The sequence below is a fragment of the Talpa occidentalis genome, unplaced genomic scaffold, assembly GCF_014898055.3.
Source record: "Talpa occidentalis isolate TD23 unplaced genomic scaffold, MPIMG_talOcc4v2.1 talOcc4.11, whole genome shotgun sequence".
In the NCBI taxonomy this organism is placed as follows: Eukaryota; Metazoa; Chordata; class Mammalia; order Eulipotyphla; family Talpidae; genus Talpa; species Talpa occidentalis.
Window position 1 is genome coordinate 101,145,294 of NW_023601104.1, and position 17,614 is coordinate 101,162,907.

Below are 17,614 nucleotides of genomic sequence, written 5' to 3' on the forward strand. Positions count from 1 at the left end.
TACTGCGAGGCAGGCGGGGGCGCGGCGTTTTAGGTCAGGCCGCAACCATGCCCTCGGCCCCTCCTCACCGCTGACTCGTGAGTAGGCACAAGGCGGGGAGTAGGGGCAGCCCCCAATGGAAAAGCCATGAATAACTTTTGACTCCCCCAAAACATAACTACCGAGAGCTGCTGCCGTCTGGAAGCACCGCTGAGACATCACGTGGGTGGGCGCGGTGGCCTCTCGCCACCTGTCACCGGCAATAGGCCAGAGGGAAACGCCAGAGAAAGTGCAGGCGGCGCCTCATAAAGGTCCACGTCCTGGTCTTCACGGGGAGGGGGGATGCACACCCCCGCCCCCCGCCCCCTCCTGAGTGCTCCGGGAGGAGGCGGCCTCTGCCGGGCTGCTCCGCAGCAGCTCCCGAGAGCCAGTGAACAGCTCCACGGCGCGTGCACGACGGCCGGGAAGGGGACGGTGTCAGCAAAGTCTCCTCCGAGCCACTTCCTACAGCCCAGGCCGGCGGCGCGTGGACATGTGTGGTGGCAGGGCCAGGAAGGGGATGGCCATGAGGCTATCTGCAGCCCGGCGCTGGACGGGCCACACCCCTCTTTCACTTCTGCTGGGCCCGCCAATCTCTCAGGCCTCCACCTAACCCAGGGCCAGGCTTCCTGCAGGGCTGACCACACTCACCCCAACCTGGCCTCGAGGCCTCAGGCAAACCCCCTTCAAAAGGCAAACTGAATCCCTGAGACCCGCTGCAAGGACGGGGCCATGCAGCAAAGCCCAGGTCGGGCACGGGACCGCAGACGGGCCAGGAAGGAAGAGGGGCGCGAGCTCTAGCAGGGACAGCCACCGGAGCTCCCAGGTGGGGCAGCCAGAAGCTCCCAGCTGTGCAGTTGGGCGCAAATCTCCCAGCCTGAACCCCAAGCCCTGGGCCTGTAGGCAGGTCTGCCCCCTCCTCTGCCAGCACATCCCTGCTCCACCTGTACCCAGCCCGGTCCAGTCACCCACCCTACCACACGCAGGAGCCTCTGGAGCTGCGGGGCTGTGTGCAGGGGAAGCCACGGGGACAAGGGCCCATGCCACCATGGAAGGGCCTTTGTAAGGAAGGGGCTCGCCGGAGGAGCGGGGTCAGGTCAGGCTGAGAGGTGGGAGCAGGCGCTGGGCACACAGCAGGAGGGTGCACACAGGGGCAGCGCGTCTTTGAGGAGACAGGACAGGAAGGCAGCTTGTACCGACCTGCAGGGCACCTCCTGCTCCCGAGCCCACGAACACTCAGGAAAGACTTGGGGGCAACTCCCAAGTGAGCTCTGGGCTCCCCTCTGAGGACGGCGCCAGCCTGGAAGACTTCCCCAGGCCCGAGGGTGCCCCCACCCCTCCAGCACGGGGGCTGTCTGGTTACTCAGCCAGGCCTCTGCCCACCCCTCCAGCCAGCAAGCTCCACCCAACTCTGAGACCAGGCGGCCCTTCATCTCCACTGAGACTCACTGCCACCATGCAGTATGGGGTGGGGGCCTCCAGCACAGAAAGGGGGGCACACTGGAGAGCTCAGGCCTGGTGCCCTGGGCTTCGACTTACAGTAGTAAACAGAGAACACCACACCAGCCGCGGCTGATGAAACGCCAGCTAATAAAAACCATCACGAGCACAGAGCGAGGCTGGGCCAGACCCAGAACGGAGTCCTGGGAAGTGGGAGGGGAAGCCGTGCAGGATGCTGTGGAGATGAGGCGGGCAGACCAGGGTGTTCACACGGGGTGGGGGCCCAGCCCGGGCACCGGGGACAGAGGGCCCACAGCCTGCCACACCCAGCTCAAGCAGCCGGGGCCGCTGGAGAACATGCCTCCGCGACACTTCAAGCAAAGGGAGAAACTCCCAGGCTTTCACATCAATTAGCCCCCACAGAACATACTGGGCAAATACACAGGAATGATACGTCCAAAGTCAAATGTGTCCATCAAGGAAAACACTAGTAGTGCCAACAGAGGCGGCCGGCAGGGCAGGGCAGGGCCCCTGGGCACACAGGAGGAGGGAGGGTCCAGAGGCCCAAGGGGAGTTGGGGCCTCGGCCAGCGTCTGGGAAACCACCCTGGAGACAAGGAGGAGTCGGCGCCGCCTGAGGGCCGGGGCCACAACACTGCCCGATGGGGCTTCTCAAGAGAAAGCCGACCCTACCCCTCTGAGGTGCATCTGGAAACGTCTACAAATGAGGTGGCAGGTGTCTGGGATGGCCTCAAAATGGCGCTCTGCGGGGAGCGGGGTGAAGGAGGCGGCCCTCGTCTGACAACCACCGCGGCCAGCGACTGGCGGTCCTCAGGCTGCTCGTGCTGCCATCTGGTTTGACTGTCCCGCCCGTGACAGAAAACTGAATTTCGTGTAGCCAATGTGATCAGTTGCTATGACTTAATTACCACTGATGAGGAAGATAAAGAAAACCGGGACTTGAAGACGCCGGCCCTGGGGTGGCCAGGGCGTTTTCAGCCGGGGCATCCGTGCCCCACAGCCGGGGGGCAGCTGAGGACGCTCGCAGGACCAGCTAGAAGGAGCTCGTAAACAAGCTTCCTGAGCAAATACTCCAAGCAGGAAGCTTGACGCCAAGTCCTGCAAACCATGCAGCAGCTCGTTTTCCTGACTGGAAGCACCTCGGGCTTGGGGAGCAGCCCGAGCCCAGTTAATTAGCTAGGAGCGTGTTGTTTTGTTGCTGGCGTTCCTTCTGGATCATGAAACAGTTTCACGAGCTGGGAAGAATCCTGCACGAACTCCGCGAGGCTGGCGAGGGCCGGGCTTCGGCGCAGCAGGCAGAGGCTGCGCGGGCCCCTGCCCGCACCCGCACGCCCTCCGCGGCAGGGGCCACTCCCAGTGCCAACGGCGCCCTCGCGGCTGCCGAGCCAGGGAGCACCTGCTCCGCCAGCCGCTCCACTTCTCCACAGCAAGCTTTATTTTAAAAAACATTTGTAAGTTATTTTAAGGTGGTTGTTTTTTTTTTAAAATAAGGTTAATTAAAAAGGAAGTCTCGGCAGCAGCACACGAGAGCACGCCCACGTCGCACGCCCAGGCTGGGCCGCGCTGCTCCGGCAGCGACAGCAGCACGTGTCAGGCTTCACACCGATGCCTGAGGCAGCACGAGCCACGAGAATTACGAGCAGGAGGAAAAAACAAACTGCAAGGAAAAGGATGTCCATGGGAACACGAAGAGGGTCACGCGAAGGGCTTGGACTTCCAGAGTCTTATTTTCCTATTAAATGAAATTTTATTTATATTACAAGTCGATTGTTATGAAATCGCTGTCGTCGTAAGTGCCGCTCGTCCCCTCACCGCGCTCGCGTGCCCAGCGGGCCGGCGTCGCTACAGCACAGACGCACTCCACGCGCCCACGCTGGTCAGTTCCACGACCGCGAGTGGAAATAAACTTAAACATGACCCAGCCACAAACAAAAAGAAAGCTAATGTAATGAAATGATTTTACGTTGATCCATTAGAAAGTGCCCACGAAACGGAGGGCGCGTCCACGGGAACAGCACTGACAGAGGCAGCAGCCACCGCGGCGTGGGCGCCTGGGACGGCAGGCCCCGGGAACAGCACTGCCCTCGGGTGTCTCAGGATGAACACGCCGCTCTGCAGAGCAGTGCTCGGTACAGGCCGAGGCTGCAGACATTGTCCATAGAACACTACCGTGTCTAACATCAAAATAATCCAAAAACATACAGAAAAGGACAAACCACAGGTTTCCCCTCCATTGGGAATATACATTAAAAGTCAACAGAACGTGAGCTCGCGGGCTGAACTGCACAGGCAGGGGACAGAGGGGCGCCCAGCTGGGGGCCCCTCCGAGGGCGGAGTGACGCCTGTCAGCCCCGAAGCGACCCCCACCATGGAGAGACGTCACAGTGCTCGGACACGAGGAACAGCCGGGTCCCCGCTAGCTTCTCATGAACATTTTTTTATTTTTTTTTAATTTAAATTTTATTTTTACATTCCCCATACAATTACAACCCCCTTATTTTGACCCCAATCCCTCCTTTCCCCACCCCCAACCCCCCGTAGAGTGTCTCTGGTTCATAGTTGTTTGTTGATTTTGATTTTCACTTTCTTATAGTTATTCATTTTCCTGGCCCCTTATTTAAGTTTTCTAGATTCCTGCTATGAGTGAGACCATCTGGTATTTTTCTTTTTCTTTCTGGCTTATTTCGCTGAGCATGATCCCTTCCAGCACCATCCATGTTGCTGCAAATTGCATGTGTTTATCTTTTTTGAATGCTGAGTAATATTCCATCTCATGAACACTTTTAAACGATGACAACTAGGAACATATCGTTTGGTATCAAAAAAGTTTTTAAAGCAATATTCAATTTTAATGTAAAGTCCAGAGTAAGCTCTAAAATGAAAAAGACTTGGTGGCACAGTTGGGTTGAGGACGTGGGGCCCCGGGAACCCCTGGAGTTCTACAGTCATGAGTACACAGGACTCTGGTAACTTTAAAACTACTTAAAATTAGGGCCTCCCGGGTGGCGCAGCAGTTGAGCACTGGGCTGCAAAGCTGCCCGCAGCCTCTGCAGCGCTGGTTCGATCCCCGGCCTCCGGCAAGGGTCCCACATGGCGCGCAGACCTCTCCTGCCGCCCGCTGCTCCCCTCAGCAGTGTACTTTGGTCCTTCTGCCTGCTCTGCTCCCCGCTCTGGCTCTGATGAATTCTATCACCCTCCTGTGCTTCTGACTGTACCCAGTGCTTGTATAAATTAAAAAAAAAAAAAAAAATCTTTAAAAAAAAAAAAAAACTATTTAAAATTACAACGCGCTGCCCTAATGTGACCTGAAATGCCTGGGTTTACGTCAATGTTTTCAGTACTTGGTAAGAGGAAGCCCCAGGGAGCCGGGCCCGTACCTACGCTCCCCCAGCGAGGACAGGGCCTAGGCGTGACTAGGAGGTGTCTGCAGAGAAAGCATCTAAGAACAACTGAGAAGTGGTGGGTGTGCTAGATCCAGAGACATCATTATTGCCTCTGCAGAGTTTTTAGAACAGAGCAATTTCTGCACTCATGTCTAGCCCCAAATTGGGCAGCCTAGGGGTCACTGGCGTGGCTGAGGGTGATGGAACATGAGCACAGTGGACACCCCAGGAGCCAGGCAGAACCAGGTCCCTCACACACAATACACATGTCTCAATGACTCTCACTTGCAATTACTTTTTTACTGCGATAAAACAGGTATTATATAAAATTTGCCATCTTTTAAAAGATTTACTTATGTATGCATACAAGAGCTGGGGTACAGGCCAGAGGTGTGGGGTGAGAGGGTTCACCAGAGACAGAGTGGGAAGCAGAACAGGCGGATCCACTGGAATCCGCTGCTGAGGGGAGACAGGAGAGGTCTGCCGCGCGCTGTGGGTCAGCTGCCTGGCCAGGGATCGCATCAGACCGCAGTGGCCGCGGACAGCTTGACAGTGCTGAGACTTAACCGCTGTGCCCCCAGGGAGGGCCAAATTTGCCATTTTAACAGTTTTTAAGTTTGGTCCCAAAAAAGGGACTTAGGTTACCAGAACTGAAATGAAAAAGGGGATGTCGCTACTAGCCCTATAGAAATGAAAGATCACTAAGAAACACTATGGACACATGCAGGAATCTTCAACCAAGTGCCAGCAGAGCCAAGGCAGCAACAGAAAGAGGCCCGGAACCACGTTGGCCTGCCTGCGGGCGAGGCGGCCCTGAGCACCCAGCACCCAACGCATCTAGCAAGAGCAGAAGCCACGAGAGCACCTCGTAGACACAGAAGTCGTTGACAACAGCACTCAGCGTGCCGGGAGCAAAGGGATTCCCCAACCTGAGCGGGCACGACGATGCCCTCTCCTAAAGCCAGCTGTAAGATGGTAACTCCCACTTTGCCACCGTCGCCTGGCACTGGGGCTGGCGGCACTGACACAGCAATAGTTGGCAACAAAGAGAAGTAAACTGGAAAGAAAGGAGCAACACGAGTCCTACTGGAAGGTGGTATGGTTTTATATATAAAACCCCAGGAAACCCACTCAAAAATGATTAGTATCAATGAGCAAGCTCAGCGATTCTGCAGGGCCACGTAGAGATCAACTGTGACTGCTCATGGCGCAGTGAACAATGTGAACATGAGATCAAGAATTCAATGAGGGCCTCCCTGGGGGCGCAGGGATCCTGTCAAGTTGTCCGCAGCCCCTGCAGCCTGAGTTCAGTCCCCGGCCAGGGAGCTGACCCCAGGGCGCTGCAGACCTCTCCTGTCTCCTCGCTGCCCCCTCAGCAGTCGATTTCAGTGGTTCCACCTGTTCTGCTCCCCACTCTGTCTCTTGGGAGTCCTCTCACCCCCGCACCTCTGGCCTGCACCCCAGCTCTTATATGCATAAATAAATACATTACATCTTAAAAAAAAAAAACCCTTTGTGCTTCCCAGGGATCTGTGGAGAGAGCGACATGACGCCTATGAGAGGCACCGAGACTGCGTGGGGCACACACCCCTGAGGACGCCCCAGACGACGGCCAGAGGACGGCATGGCTGAGAAATGGGCTTGTGTGGACCTTTCTCCCACAAAGATGCACAGATGTGAAGAAGCCAGGCACCTTCGGCCTGCAGCAGAAGCAAGTCACCAAGCTACCCTGCTCGCGGCTGAGCCAAGGGATGCCATCGTGGGCAGGGGGCGAAGCCGCAGGTGCTGTGGCCCGGAGGGGAGCTGGGGACCACCTGGCCTGGAGAAGCCGCACAGCCACCAGGCGGCCCAGCAGCCGCCCCGGCCACCACCTAGAGGACGAAGGCTCAGCCCAGAGTCCGAAAGAGCCCCAAGGCCCACCCGAGGGGGAAGGGCAGCACCCCAAGGGCAAAGAGACAGGCAGAGGTGGCAACGACGAGAGCATCGCGTGTGGTGCGGGGAAGGGGCGGCGCAGGCAGACAGGCGGGAGACGAGGCTGGTGCTGCGGGGAGGGGCTGGGGCAGCCGTGCTGGGGTCAAGCGTCGAGGTGGCCGTGCACGCTGGGAACCGTGCGTGGGTCTCAATAAAGTGTCACCAAAAAGAGAAAATACCTGGTAACTGAAAATGGCAGACAAACCTTTTTGTCTTGCCACAGTAAGTCCGTCCAACCTGCCGGTCGTTCACTTTCAGTCTCTCAAGTGCTCTCAGTCAATGGCCCTCTGGGCCTCTCCTGCTATTCTTAAGGGTTACCAAAACTTCATAAAGCCAAATCTTCTTTTTTTAAAAATTAAACGCCGCAGGAGACACCAGGCATATCCGCGCGGCCACAGCACGCCTGTCCCCACAGGTGGATGGATGCTGTGGCCTGCACCGGTGCTGGCGGCAGCCACACCCCGCGCCCCAGGGCAGCGTCCACCACCCCCTCCCGGCCCTCCCGGTCCAGGGCTTCGGGAAAGGGAGCTGGTAACACACTAATCGATCTGATTTCAAAAACTTTTGGTTAAAAAGCCCACCTGGGGCCTCCCCTGGTGGCGCTGCGGTTGAGCGCTGGGCTGCAAAGCTGCCCGCAGCCTCTGCAGCGCCGGTTCAATCCCCGGCCTCCAGGCGAGGGTCCCACATGGTGCGCAGACCTCTCCTGCCGCCCGCTGCTCCCCTCAGCAGTGTATTTCATCAGTCTGCGGGTTCTGCTCCCCGCTCTGGCTCTGGCGAATCCTCTCACCGTCCTGCGCTTCTGACTGTACCCAGTGCTTGTATAAATGAATAAATCTTAGAAGAAAAAAAAAAAAAAGAAAAAAGAAAATAAAATAAAAAGCCCACCTGTCACCGAGCTACAGAACTGCCTCCTCGGCCTGCCGCACGCCCGTCAGCTGCGCCGGCCACAGCGCCCCGGTGGAGAGCCGGTGCAAGAGCCGCCTCTCACCTCAGCAGGTAAAACTATAAGGCTCAGCCCCAACTTAAACTCTTCGAACAAAGTGACTGTGCCCAGGGCCACAGAGCGACTGCCTGAGCCGTATCTGGGCCAGGCAAGGGCCTCGTCCTTCCACTTCCGCTGTGACTTCTGTCCCCAGAAGACTGCGAGGGGCAAGACCATCTCCTAAGTTGGTTAATTTTGTCCCACAAACCTCAGTCTTTGGCACTGAAGAGAATCCGTCCCTGTCAATCGGAGAAAGACAGTCCCCGAGTCACAACACGGAGCTCCGGGACCTCCACAGGCACCCGGGTGGCTCAGCACACCTGGGCACCACTCTGCCGCCACAGCCGGCCTCACCACCCCCCCCAGCCCCACCTCTGCCTTCTACGCTGGGGCTCTAACCACAGGGCCGGGGCAGCGCAGACAAGGCGGGGGCCTGGAGCCCCAGGTCGCACGAATGGCAGATGACAGCAGAGAATGGCCGGCGTGACCCTGCCCGGGGGACAGGCAAATGGTCAGCAAAGCCAGAAAACCAGAAGGTACGTGCAGGGCAGGTGAGGATGAGCCCACATGGACAGACGCGGCCAGCCTCGAGCCTGCGGGAGAAGCAGCAACACCCCGCCTCCCCACCACCCTCACCCACCACCTCCTCATGCGGCGCAGAGAGACCCCACTCTGGGGAGACTCACAGGGCCAAGAAAGACCCCTCTGGCCACTTCTGACGGCACCCCTCAAACAGCAAGCGCCTGTCCTCGTTGCTGCTGCATCCAGGCACACAGGTCACCCCCGCCCAGCGCGCCCTGCTAAGGAAGACAGCCACTGATACCCCACACCCCGACAAAGGCCCTGACAGCTGAGGTGAAGGCCGGCAGAGGACGAGGACCCCGAGGGCAGGACAAAGACACAATAAATGTCTCCAACTGAAAGGCGTGTGCGCCCCTCGAGGAGGTTGCCGGCAGACGGGCTGCCCGGACGAGACAGAACAGGATGCCAGGGGCAGGAATACCCAGAGCAAGACGCAGAAACGAAAGCCAGGCTGGCAGGTCACACGCCCAGAAGATGAAGCTGAGGGCTTGCCCAGGAACGTGGGGGACACGCAAAGGGGGAAAGCAGGTGAGAGGGGCCGGGCAGGCTCCTCAGGGAGAGAGAACGGAGAAGCAACCCCGGAAAGTTTCCTGGAAGAGGGACACACGAGCCCCGGGAAATCCCAGCCCCTCACAGGCGGGCTGCGGCGCCCCGGCGCCCGGGAGCCAGGCGGCAACAGGCCTTCGATGCCCGAGCGCACCTCACCGAAGGCTGAGGGAAGCGAAGACACAGGCAGGCCAGGCCTCCAAGCTGTATCACTGGTGAGCTTTGTCAGGAAGCCTCGGAAAACGTATTTCAGCAAAAGGAGAAAAACACAGGTCTCTGAGGGGGGATTCGACAGAGGAGACAGAAGGAATTCCCGCTGGGGAACCCCAGGCGACTGTGAGGCGCAGGCCTGGAGGGAGGCCTGGACACAGTCTGAGGGGGAGAGGCTGGGCGCGCCCTGCGGGCAGGCCGAGCTGTCCCTTAAAGACACGTGGCTCAGCTGCGAAGGAATCAGCCTGACAACAAGAACAGAGACCGACAGACATAGCCATGTAAACAAAAACCATTCTACAGTCATATTTGAAAAAGGGAGGGGGAAGTGTTTTGGGAAAAAGAGATGTAAGGGTTCTAGAACCTTCTCCACAGTAGGAAATCCACAGAAAACATCTAAAATGGAAAAACCAGAAACGAGCAGAACAAGCCTGCTACATAGAAAAATGAAATCTGAGGCAGAAACCGCTGAGTAGCCGCCAGCACCCTGGCTTCCCCGCCTTCCGTGGCAACAGACACCCGCCGCCAGTGAGGTGCAGCGGCCACCGAGCTGAGGGTGAGGAGGGGCCGCCCAGGGCTTCTTGGCCCGAGGCCGTCTTACCAGCCCTGGACTCTGAGACCCCACTTAATGTGCCTTATTTTAAGCCTCTGTGCTCTGGCTGTTTCCAGGGAGACCGTTCCTGGCAGAAGCAGAGGGGCTGAGAGGGGCCGCCCCCCGGAGGGAGAGCCACACAGGGCAGGGGGACTCTGCTGCGTCCCACCACGGCTCCCACGACTACCCGACTTGTGAAACGAAGTCAACGCGCTACTTTGACAAAGGAAGCGCTACAGCTCAAGGAAACCCCCCGCAGGTCTGGTCAGAAGGGCTGCGCCTTGCAACCCCTAAAACTAAGATCAGGTGTGTCTCTGGAGTCAATTCTGACCCTGGATGTGGATTGCACATGGCGTCTTTCAAGGCGACAGAATCCGAAGTCACCGGAGACTTTTCCGAAGGGGGAGCATGAAATGAGACACGCATGAGACGGGTCCGGCGGGGCAGCCACGTCTTCCCGTGAGAAAGGCTCCCACGCAGGCCTGCGGCTTGAGGGCTCCGGCCAGGGCGGGGACAATGGACGTGGAAAGAAAGGCTGCTCTAAAACCGGCTACTTCCAGGCCGATGCCAGCGAGGGGGCCCCGTGTTAACAGGTCCCTGACTGGTCTTAGGAGGAGAGAAAACCCAGGCTGGGGGGCTGCTGGCCCAGGAGTGATCCGGAGGGACCCTCAGGCTGGCTGAGCACACGGGCGCGTGGAGAGGGCGCGAACGGCAGGTCACCATCATTCCTGTTTCTAGGTTTCGTACCCGAGGCTGAGTTCTGGAGCCATCGCCATCCCAATGGCGTCAGACTTGCCTCCCTGGCGGCCTAGAGGGTAAATCTCAGCACTATCACCGCCGAGGCCTGAGTGAGATCCCCGGCCCACGGTGTCAGACCTGGGACTGTGATTCTGGAGGCCCCGCCACCCCAGCAGCCCCCTGATAAGAGCAAGTTCCCCGTGTTTGCAGGAAGCGCTAGACAAGGGCAGAGACTGGCTGAGACTAAGTGACTCCACTCCAAATTCCCTCTGAACGTGATTCTTGCCTGCAGATACAAAACCCAAAGTCTCCTATTATATAATTGACTCACTTTGCAATATTGAATCCAAAACCAATTTTGCCGCCAATTACCTCCCGGTCAATAAGACCGACCAAAAGCCCCGAGCAACACAGATGACTTAAAGCCACGCTGTCAACTGCGGCCTTAACTCACCCTGCAGAAAGTGTTGGTTTTAAAAAAGTGAAGTTTCTCTGGCAGCTCTCAAGCACGAACAAAGCCTTCCCCAAATCGCCACGGCGCTCGCACCGCCAGCACCTGTGCCCTCCCGTCCCGCTGCCGCCCAAGCAAGCGCCACCTGTTGCGCGAGAGCCTGAGACTCGAGACAAGATGCTGTGCTGCAGGATGAGACGCAGGGGTTTTATTTGGGTTGTGTGGTAATTCAAATTTTTCTTTAGTTTTATGTTATCCCCGTTCCAACGATAGGAAAAGAAAACAGGTGAACGTCTTGATTTGGCCTCTTCGGTCATTCAACTCAAAAGCTACGTCCGTTCGGCTGCTCTGGCGTCCTCTGTGCAGTGTGGAGTTACCAGGCTGCCCGCACTGGGTCCACTGAGCAAGGCGCTCACAGCCAGGGGTCTCCAGGGCCTGGCTGCGGGGCAACCACTTTGGGGCACACGGATGAAGGACAACTCGAGGCGGCACAGCAGTGCTCGTCGTGAGAAAGGCCCTGAGCTAGGACACCTCCAGAGAGCTGGCAGGTGAACTCCATGCATTAAGGAAGACATACTGGTCCCAGGGAGAGAAGCCCAGTTCAGGCCTGCCCAGTTCAGGTCTGTCTCCCAGGAAGGCAGGCGACTGGGGGGCCAGAGCAGAGCCACTGTGATCCCCCCAAGGCCAACAAACTGGGGCTTCAAAACTCAGCACTGTCCACAGGGGCGCCAGCCACTCCACAAACTGGCCTCGTGTCCATCTTAGTTGCTATTTACTTGGAAAAATTTAGTGTTTGGTCCCCCGCCTCGAAAGGTATCAAATTTATATTAAAATCGCTTAAGGAACTACACAAGCCAAATAGGGAATTTTCAACTTTTAATTAAGATACAAGATCTTACACAGAAGCTCAAACTATGAACACAGTCAAGGGAAAATTAAAGACAAAACCTACCTGAAGAGCTAAGACGGCCGGTTCATGTGCCCACCACAGCAATAAGGAAACAAGAGGTGGAAGGGGTTCTCTTTCAAAACCTAAGACTTAATTACCTACACTTAGCGAATTTTCTCAGATTCCCCGAAAGTCTCAAAAACTGAGCTGCACCAGCTACTTCTCTGAATGGAGAGTCAGAGTCCACACACCTGTCACCAGACCCTGAGCAGGCTCTGTGAGCAGCGCCACACAGCAAATATGGCAGCAACAGGTCCTGCAGGGTGACCCCAAACCCAGCGGGCGGGGTGGGCACCTGTATCTCACATTTATTTTCCAAGCAGAAGTAATTCCTTCAAGGAGTCAGGGTACCGATAATGCTCCAAATATCACCCATTTGAAAGGTCACTCTTTGCCTTCCAATGGAAATAACCCAACACCCCACTAACACCGAGCAATGGCTGCACCCCTAGCTCGCTGGCACCATGCCACCGCCGTGCACGCCACTGCCAGGGGGCTGAATGCCACTTCCAAAGTGGATTAAGAGTTCATTAAAATGCCACCTTCAAAACTGCAATCTCTTTCATTATTTAAAGTTTATGCTTCTGTGCCAACTGAGTTCTTAGGATAGCTTGATTTATTCGTAATCATTTCTAAAGAGCCAACACAAAATTTTGAAAATACTTCTACATTAGAGCACACAGCTTCCGTTTGGATTTGGGAAAGTCAAATCTCACCGACCAAGGCCTGCACGCATGCTAAGAAGATCTTCCCCCCTAAGCCCTCCAGCTGCCGGAGCTGGGCCGCGGGCAGCACAGGGACCCTCACCCAGGGCACCCAGCTACACGCTCCTCCCCACCCAGGGGCTGCGGTCCCCGGGCCAGAGGCCAGCCGGCCACACCTTGCCAGCTAACCCAACCTCTGCCGCTTCCTCCTCCCTCTCACAGACGCGCTCCGAGATGAACCCGACTGTGGCTCAGGTCTGTGGTTGCAAAACCTAAAGCTCAGAAAAGAAGGGCAGGCAGCTCCTGGGAGCCTCCCATGTCCCAGGCAAGGAAGACCTCGCTCTGTGAGCAACTGTGCAGGGGGCTGGGTATTCAGTCGGAAAACCGGCCAGGGATAAAGGACCCCAGAGAGCCAACTCCCTGCGTCTTCTGAGGGCGGCGTCACCCCCGCACCGAGTCCCACCCTGCAGGACACCCGGGCGGTGCTCTCCCGGGCTCACCCAAGAGCAACACAGCAGCCCTGGGAAGAACATGGCAACTTAAGGTTTAATTTGGAGACAAAATTCCACATTGCAGCTCCCATTCCGGCAAGCTCGTCGGTTTGCTTCTCCGAGTAAATATCAGCCTTATCAAGCCCAAGATCAGAAACGACTGCGCGGCCAACGCCCGCGGCAGGTCCCCAGGCTCGGCCCGAGGGGGCACCGCCTCTCCGCGGGTGAGTCCGAGGGCTCGGACGGCCGCCGGGCCTCGCGGGGCCCTCGGTCTCCAGCCCCGAAACGCCACTAAGCGACTTGATGGCCTTTCGCGGGCAAGCAGAGGAGGCCGAGCGCGGTCCCGCCGGCAGGGCAGGGCTCGCAGGTCAGGCGAGCAAAGTTTCTCTCGGCCCGGCCGCCCCCAACAGCGCGGGCGCGGGGCGAGCACAATGCGGCCGGGCCGCGGGCTCGCGCACGACCGCCGGCGACCAGGCCTTCGGCCTCGAAGCCGCCTCGCCGGCGCCAGGGCCCCGGGCCGGGCCGGGCCGGACCCAGCGGGGCCGCGCGGGCTGTCACCGGCCGCCGGGTGGGGCGCCCAGGGCCGGCCGGGCCCGCCGGCGGGGCGGGGGCGGATATCCCGGGAGGGCGGCAGGAAACGCGCTCCAGCCTCGGGCGGGCCGGCCGGGCGGGGGGCGCGGGGGCGCGGGCGCGGGCACTCACCCCACTCGAGGAAGTCGGCCACGTACTTGTCGCGGCGCAGGCCCGCGTGGCCGCACTCGGTGCACAGGCAGAGCAGCACGTCGAGCAGCGCCTCCACGCTCAGGGCGCCCTCGCGGCGGCGCGGCCCGTCCAGCAGCAGCTGCTCCAGCTTCTTGAGCCGCACCTTGGCCGACATGGCGGCGCCGCTCCCGCGCGGGACCCGCCCGGCGGCCGCCCGTCAGGGCGCGCCCCCGGGGGCCGCGGCGCCCGCTCGCCCGCCCGCGCGCGCCGGCGCGCCCCGGCCTAGGCCGCCCCGGGGGCCCGCTCGCGGCGGCGCTGCGTCTGGGGCGCCGGGGCCCGCGGGTCCATGGGGCTCGCCGCCCCGCGCCGCCCCGCGCCCGCGCCCGCCGGGCCTCGCCGCGCCCTCGCCGCCGCCCGCCGCCGCCGACCCGAGCGGCGCGGAGCCCAGCGCTGCGCAAGCCCGGCCGGCGCCCGCCCGCCCGCGCGCCGCCCGCCCCGCCCCGCCCCGCCCCGCGCCGCGCCCAGCCCGCGGCCCGCAGCCAACCAGGGCGCGGCCGGCGCGGGCGCAGCCAACCGCTGCGGGGCCGGCCGCCGTCGCGCTGACCTCAGCGCGCCGCCCCGCCCCTGCGCGGCGGCTCCCGGCGCCCGGCGCCCGGCGCCCGGCGGGATCGGACCTCGCCGCGCGCCGTAGGGAGGCCGGCGGGCTGGGCGGGGCCTCCGGGAGCCCCGCCCTGCGGGGGCGGGGCCTGCAGAGCGCCGCCGAGATTGCGGCGCCGGCGCGTGCGCACAGGGCGGCCGGGCGGCGCGCGCCCGCGCTGCGGGACCCGCCCTCCTCGTGCGCGCGCCCGGGGGTCGGCGCGCCCCGGGGTCGGCGCCCCACGCCCGCGACCCGCCGGGCGCCCGCTCCGGGCCCGGCGCTCGCGGGCCTGCCGGGGCGTCGAGGGACGCGCGCCGCAGCTCCGGCGACGCCGAGGCCACCGCCCGCCGCCGCCCCCGGCCCGCCCCGACGCCGACGCCTCGGGGTGCGCTGTCGCGGGGAGCGGGCCCGCGCCCCCGCCGGGCGCCCGCGTTGGTCGGGGTGTCGGGGAGCGGGGGGCGAGCCCGCAGCCCCGGCCCGAGCGGGCGACCGCGTCCCGGCTGCAGGGGCGCCCGGGCGGGGGGCGCGGGACGCGCCGGGCTGAGCCGGGGGCCGCGTCCAGCGCCCGCCGCGCGCTCGGGCCCCGGGGTGTCTGCGGGGCGCCCGGCGGGGCTGGACCAACCCGAATTCCCGAAAAGAAAAAAAATCGTTCGTTTTAGAGGCCCGCGCCGGGGGCCCGTTGGGGCAGCGTGGCCGGCGTGGGCGAGGGGAGCCGGGGAGACGCCGCGCCAGGGCGCTCGCTGAGGTGGGGCCTGTCGGGCCGAGAGGCCCGAGGCCGCGGGAGCAGGGGCTGGGGGGCGCCTGGCTGCACCCCGGGCTTCCCCCTGCTGGGGCGACGCTCTGCTTTGGTGTCTCAGGTAGGGGGACCAGCCCTGGAAATCGGCCCGTGCCTCGCCCCTTTTCTGTCTCTGTCCCAGTGCGTGACCTCGGCCTTCCCCGGCGTCCCCCTGTGGGCAGCACGTTGCTCATTACAGACCCAGCAGGTTCAGCCTGGCCCTGCCCAGCTGGCAGCCCTGCCCTTACCCTCTGCCCTCGGGCCTCGCACTCCGTTCTTGCTGACCTCGCTCCCTCCTGCTGCGGGGCCTTTGCATTTGCCAAGTCCCCACCCTGGGTGCCCCCCTACAGCCACCTGCACTTGTCTGGTCACAAATGCGCCCCCACCTTACCTCCAGGGCTGCCTTGCCTCACTCCTAGGCTGGGTCACCCACAGCTTCCGTCCCAGCACAGGGCTCCGTGGGTGCCCAGGGGTCTTGCACACTAGTCTGGAAGCAAGAAATCTTTCTGTATCTCAAATCCTTCAAGTATAAAAAGTGAAATACCCTAGTATTTCAGCAAGTTTCCCAGAGGATTAAATGCTTTTCAACACCCATCGAACATCTTGAACAGCACCTGGCTCACAAGTGTCCGTGCTCTAGAAGCTAGTAGTACTATTTCAAAGACCAGACCCCTTGCACCGGCTGGTGGAAGGAGCAGTCCTGAGTGCTCCAGACCAGACCAGAGACTGGCGCTGTTATCGGGCACCCACAGGTCTCGATCTGTCTTCGTCACTTCTGGCTGCTATAACAAAGCACCAGTCTGGGTAGCTGCAAACAACAGACATTTATTTATCACAGCTCTGGAGGCTGGAAATCGATGGGCTGCCTGTGTGGCCAGGGTCTGTGTGAGTGAGTGCCCTGATCCTGTTTTACAGAGGCCTGCCTTTACCGTGCCCTCCCATGGTAGAAAGAAGTAACTCCCTGGCCTCTTATATGGCACTAATCCCATTCATGAGGGCTCCACCCCCGTGAATGCATCACCTCCCAAAGGCCCCACGCCCCCGAATACATCACATTGGGCATTAGTATTTCAGTGTATGGATGTGGGGCACACAAACATTAGTCCATAACAGCATCCCTATAATTACCTCTCTTGGGCTGGCTCCATTCGTTTCTGGTCTTTGCTGCCCAGCAAGCAGTACCATGCCTCACCTTAGCCCCAGCACCGGCGGTATATACTACACCTTAACTTCAAGCTGCAATGATGACTTGGCCCCAAAATTAAAACGCCTAGGTTTGTCAAGTGAAATGTCTGAGGTTGATTTAACCTGACATCGCCCACTGGAGCCCCTCAGGACCTAACTGAGCGCTGGGAAAGGGCTGTGCTGGGCATCTCCCACGTTCCTGGCCCAGTCCCTTGTCAGTTAGCTTAGCCCCCCACTCCCACCCACCTGGGGCTGCTACAAACAGGGAGGAAGGCAGAGCTTCTGAGGGGCACTGCTGTCTCCTCTGGTCTGGCAAAATGTAAAGCTGACCCCCCTCTCCTGATGCCCCTTAAACAAGCAGGTATGTAAACAGAGAACCCTGGAGGTCTGCAGAGGGCCCCCAAGTACGTGGCAGCATACTGTGAGAGGAAATGACTCCAGACTGGGGAAAGGACCATTCAAAAGTCAGAGGACACAGTGCCTGGTATCACATAGGTTAAAAATAGTGTTGTCCCCACTAGGCATACTAGAACTCATGAATCATGGGCATTGGGTAGAATTCTCAAGATGTGTGTGCCTTAGTAGTGGGAATCAGACCTAGACTGAGCACTGCCCCCGATCAGCCTAAAAAAGCATGAAACAAGGCCCTAGTGTTGAACTGTTTTCAAGTAATTCAACGGCATCCCAGAACAAAGCTCAAGACAATGCACAGAAATATAAATATACCCAGCATCCAAAAAGGTGAAATCATGCCTGGCCTCCAATCACAGACTGGACGGCATGCACACAGGCAAGACAACAGAGTCAAAATGAAGAGAATGATCAGTTTATCAAAACCAACCCAGAACAGATGTTAGAATTAGCAGAGAAGAATGCTAACATAGCAACTGTGGACCCTAGGTAAGTAAAAAAAAAAGCATGGCCACGTGTCAGTAAATCTCTGAAATGCATTTTCAAAACCTGAAAAAGATAGTAGAATGATGAAAGATATTTTCAAAACAGTAATAGAACTTTTCAAGATGAAGCCTACAATTTTTGTTATGAAAATTAAGTGATATTAATGGCAGATTACATATTACATAAGAAAAGATTTTCTAATTTGAAAGATTAGGAATAGAATGTATCCAAAATAAAACAGTGAGGACACCATACACAAAAATCAACTCAAAATGGATTAAAGAACTAGACATAAGACCTGAAACCATAAAATATATAGAAGGAAATATAGGCGAAACACT

The 17,614-nt window shown here is 59.2% G+C and overlaps 1 protein-coding gene across 3 annotated transcripts in view; it reads right to left on the bottom strand.

Annotated features, from left to right (window-relative positions):
* Positions 1-13,954, bottom strand: part of CDC42BPB (CDC42 binding protein kinase beta) — a 64,916-nt gene extending 50,962 nt beyond the window's left edge. For all 3 annotated transcript variants that reach the window (XM_054692824.1, XM_037504053.2, XM_054692823.1), the window contains exon 1: positions 13,780-13,954. In XM_054692824.1, coding sequence (XP_054548799.1) covers positions 13,780-13,954 — 175 coding nt within the window. The remainder of the gene's footprint in view (positions 1-13,779) is intronic.
* Positions 13,955-17,614: the final 3,660 nt, after the last annotated feature.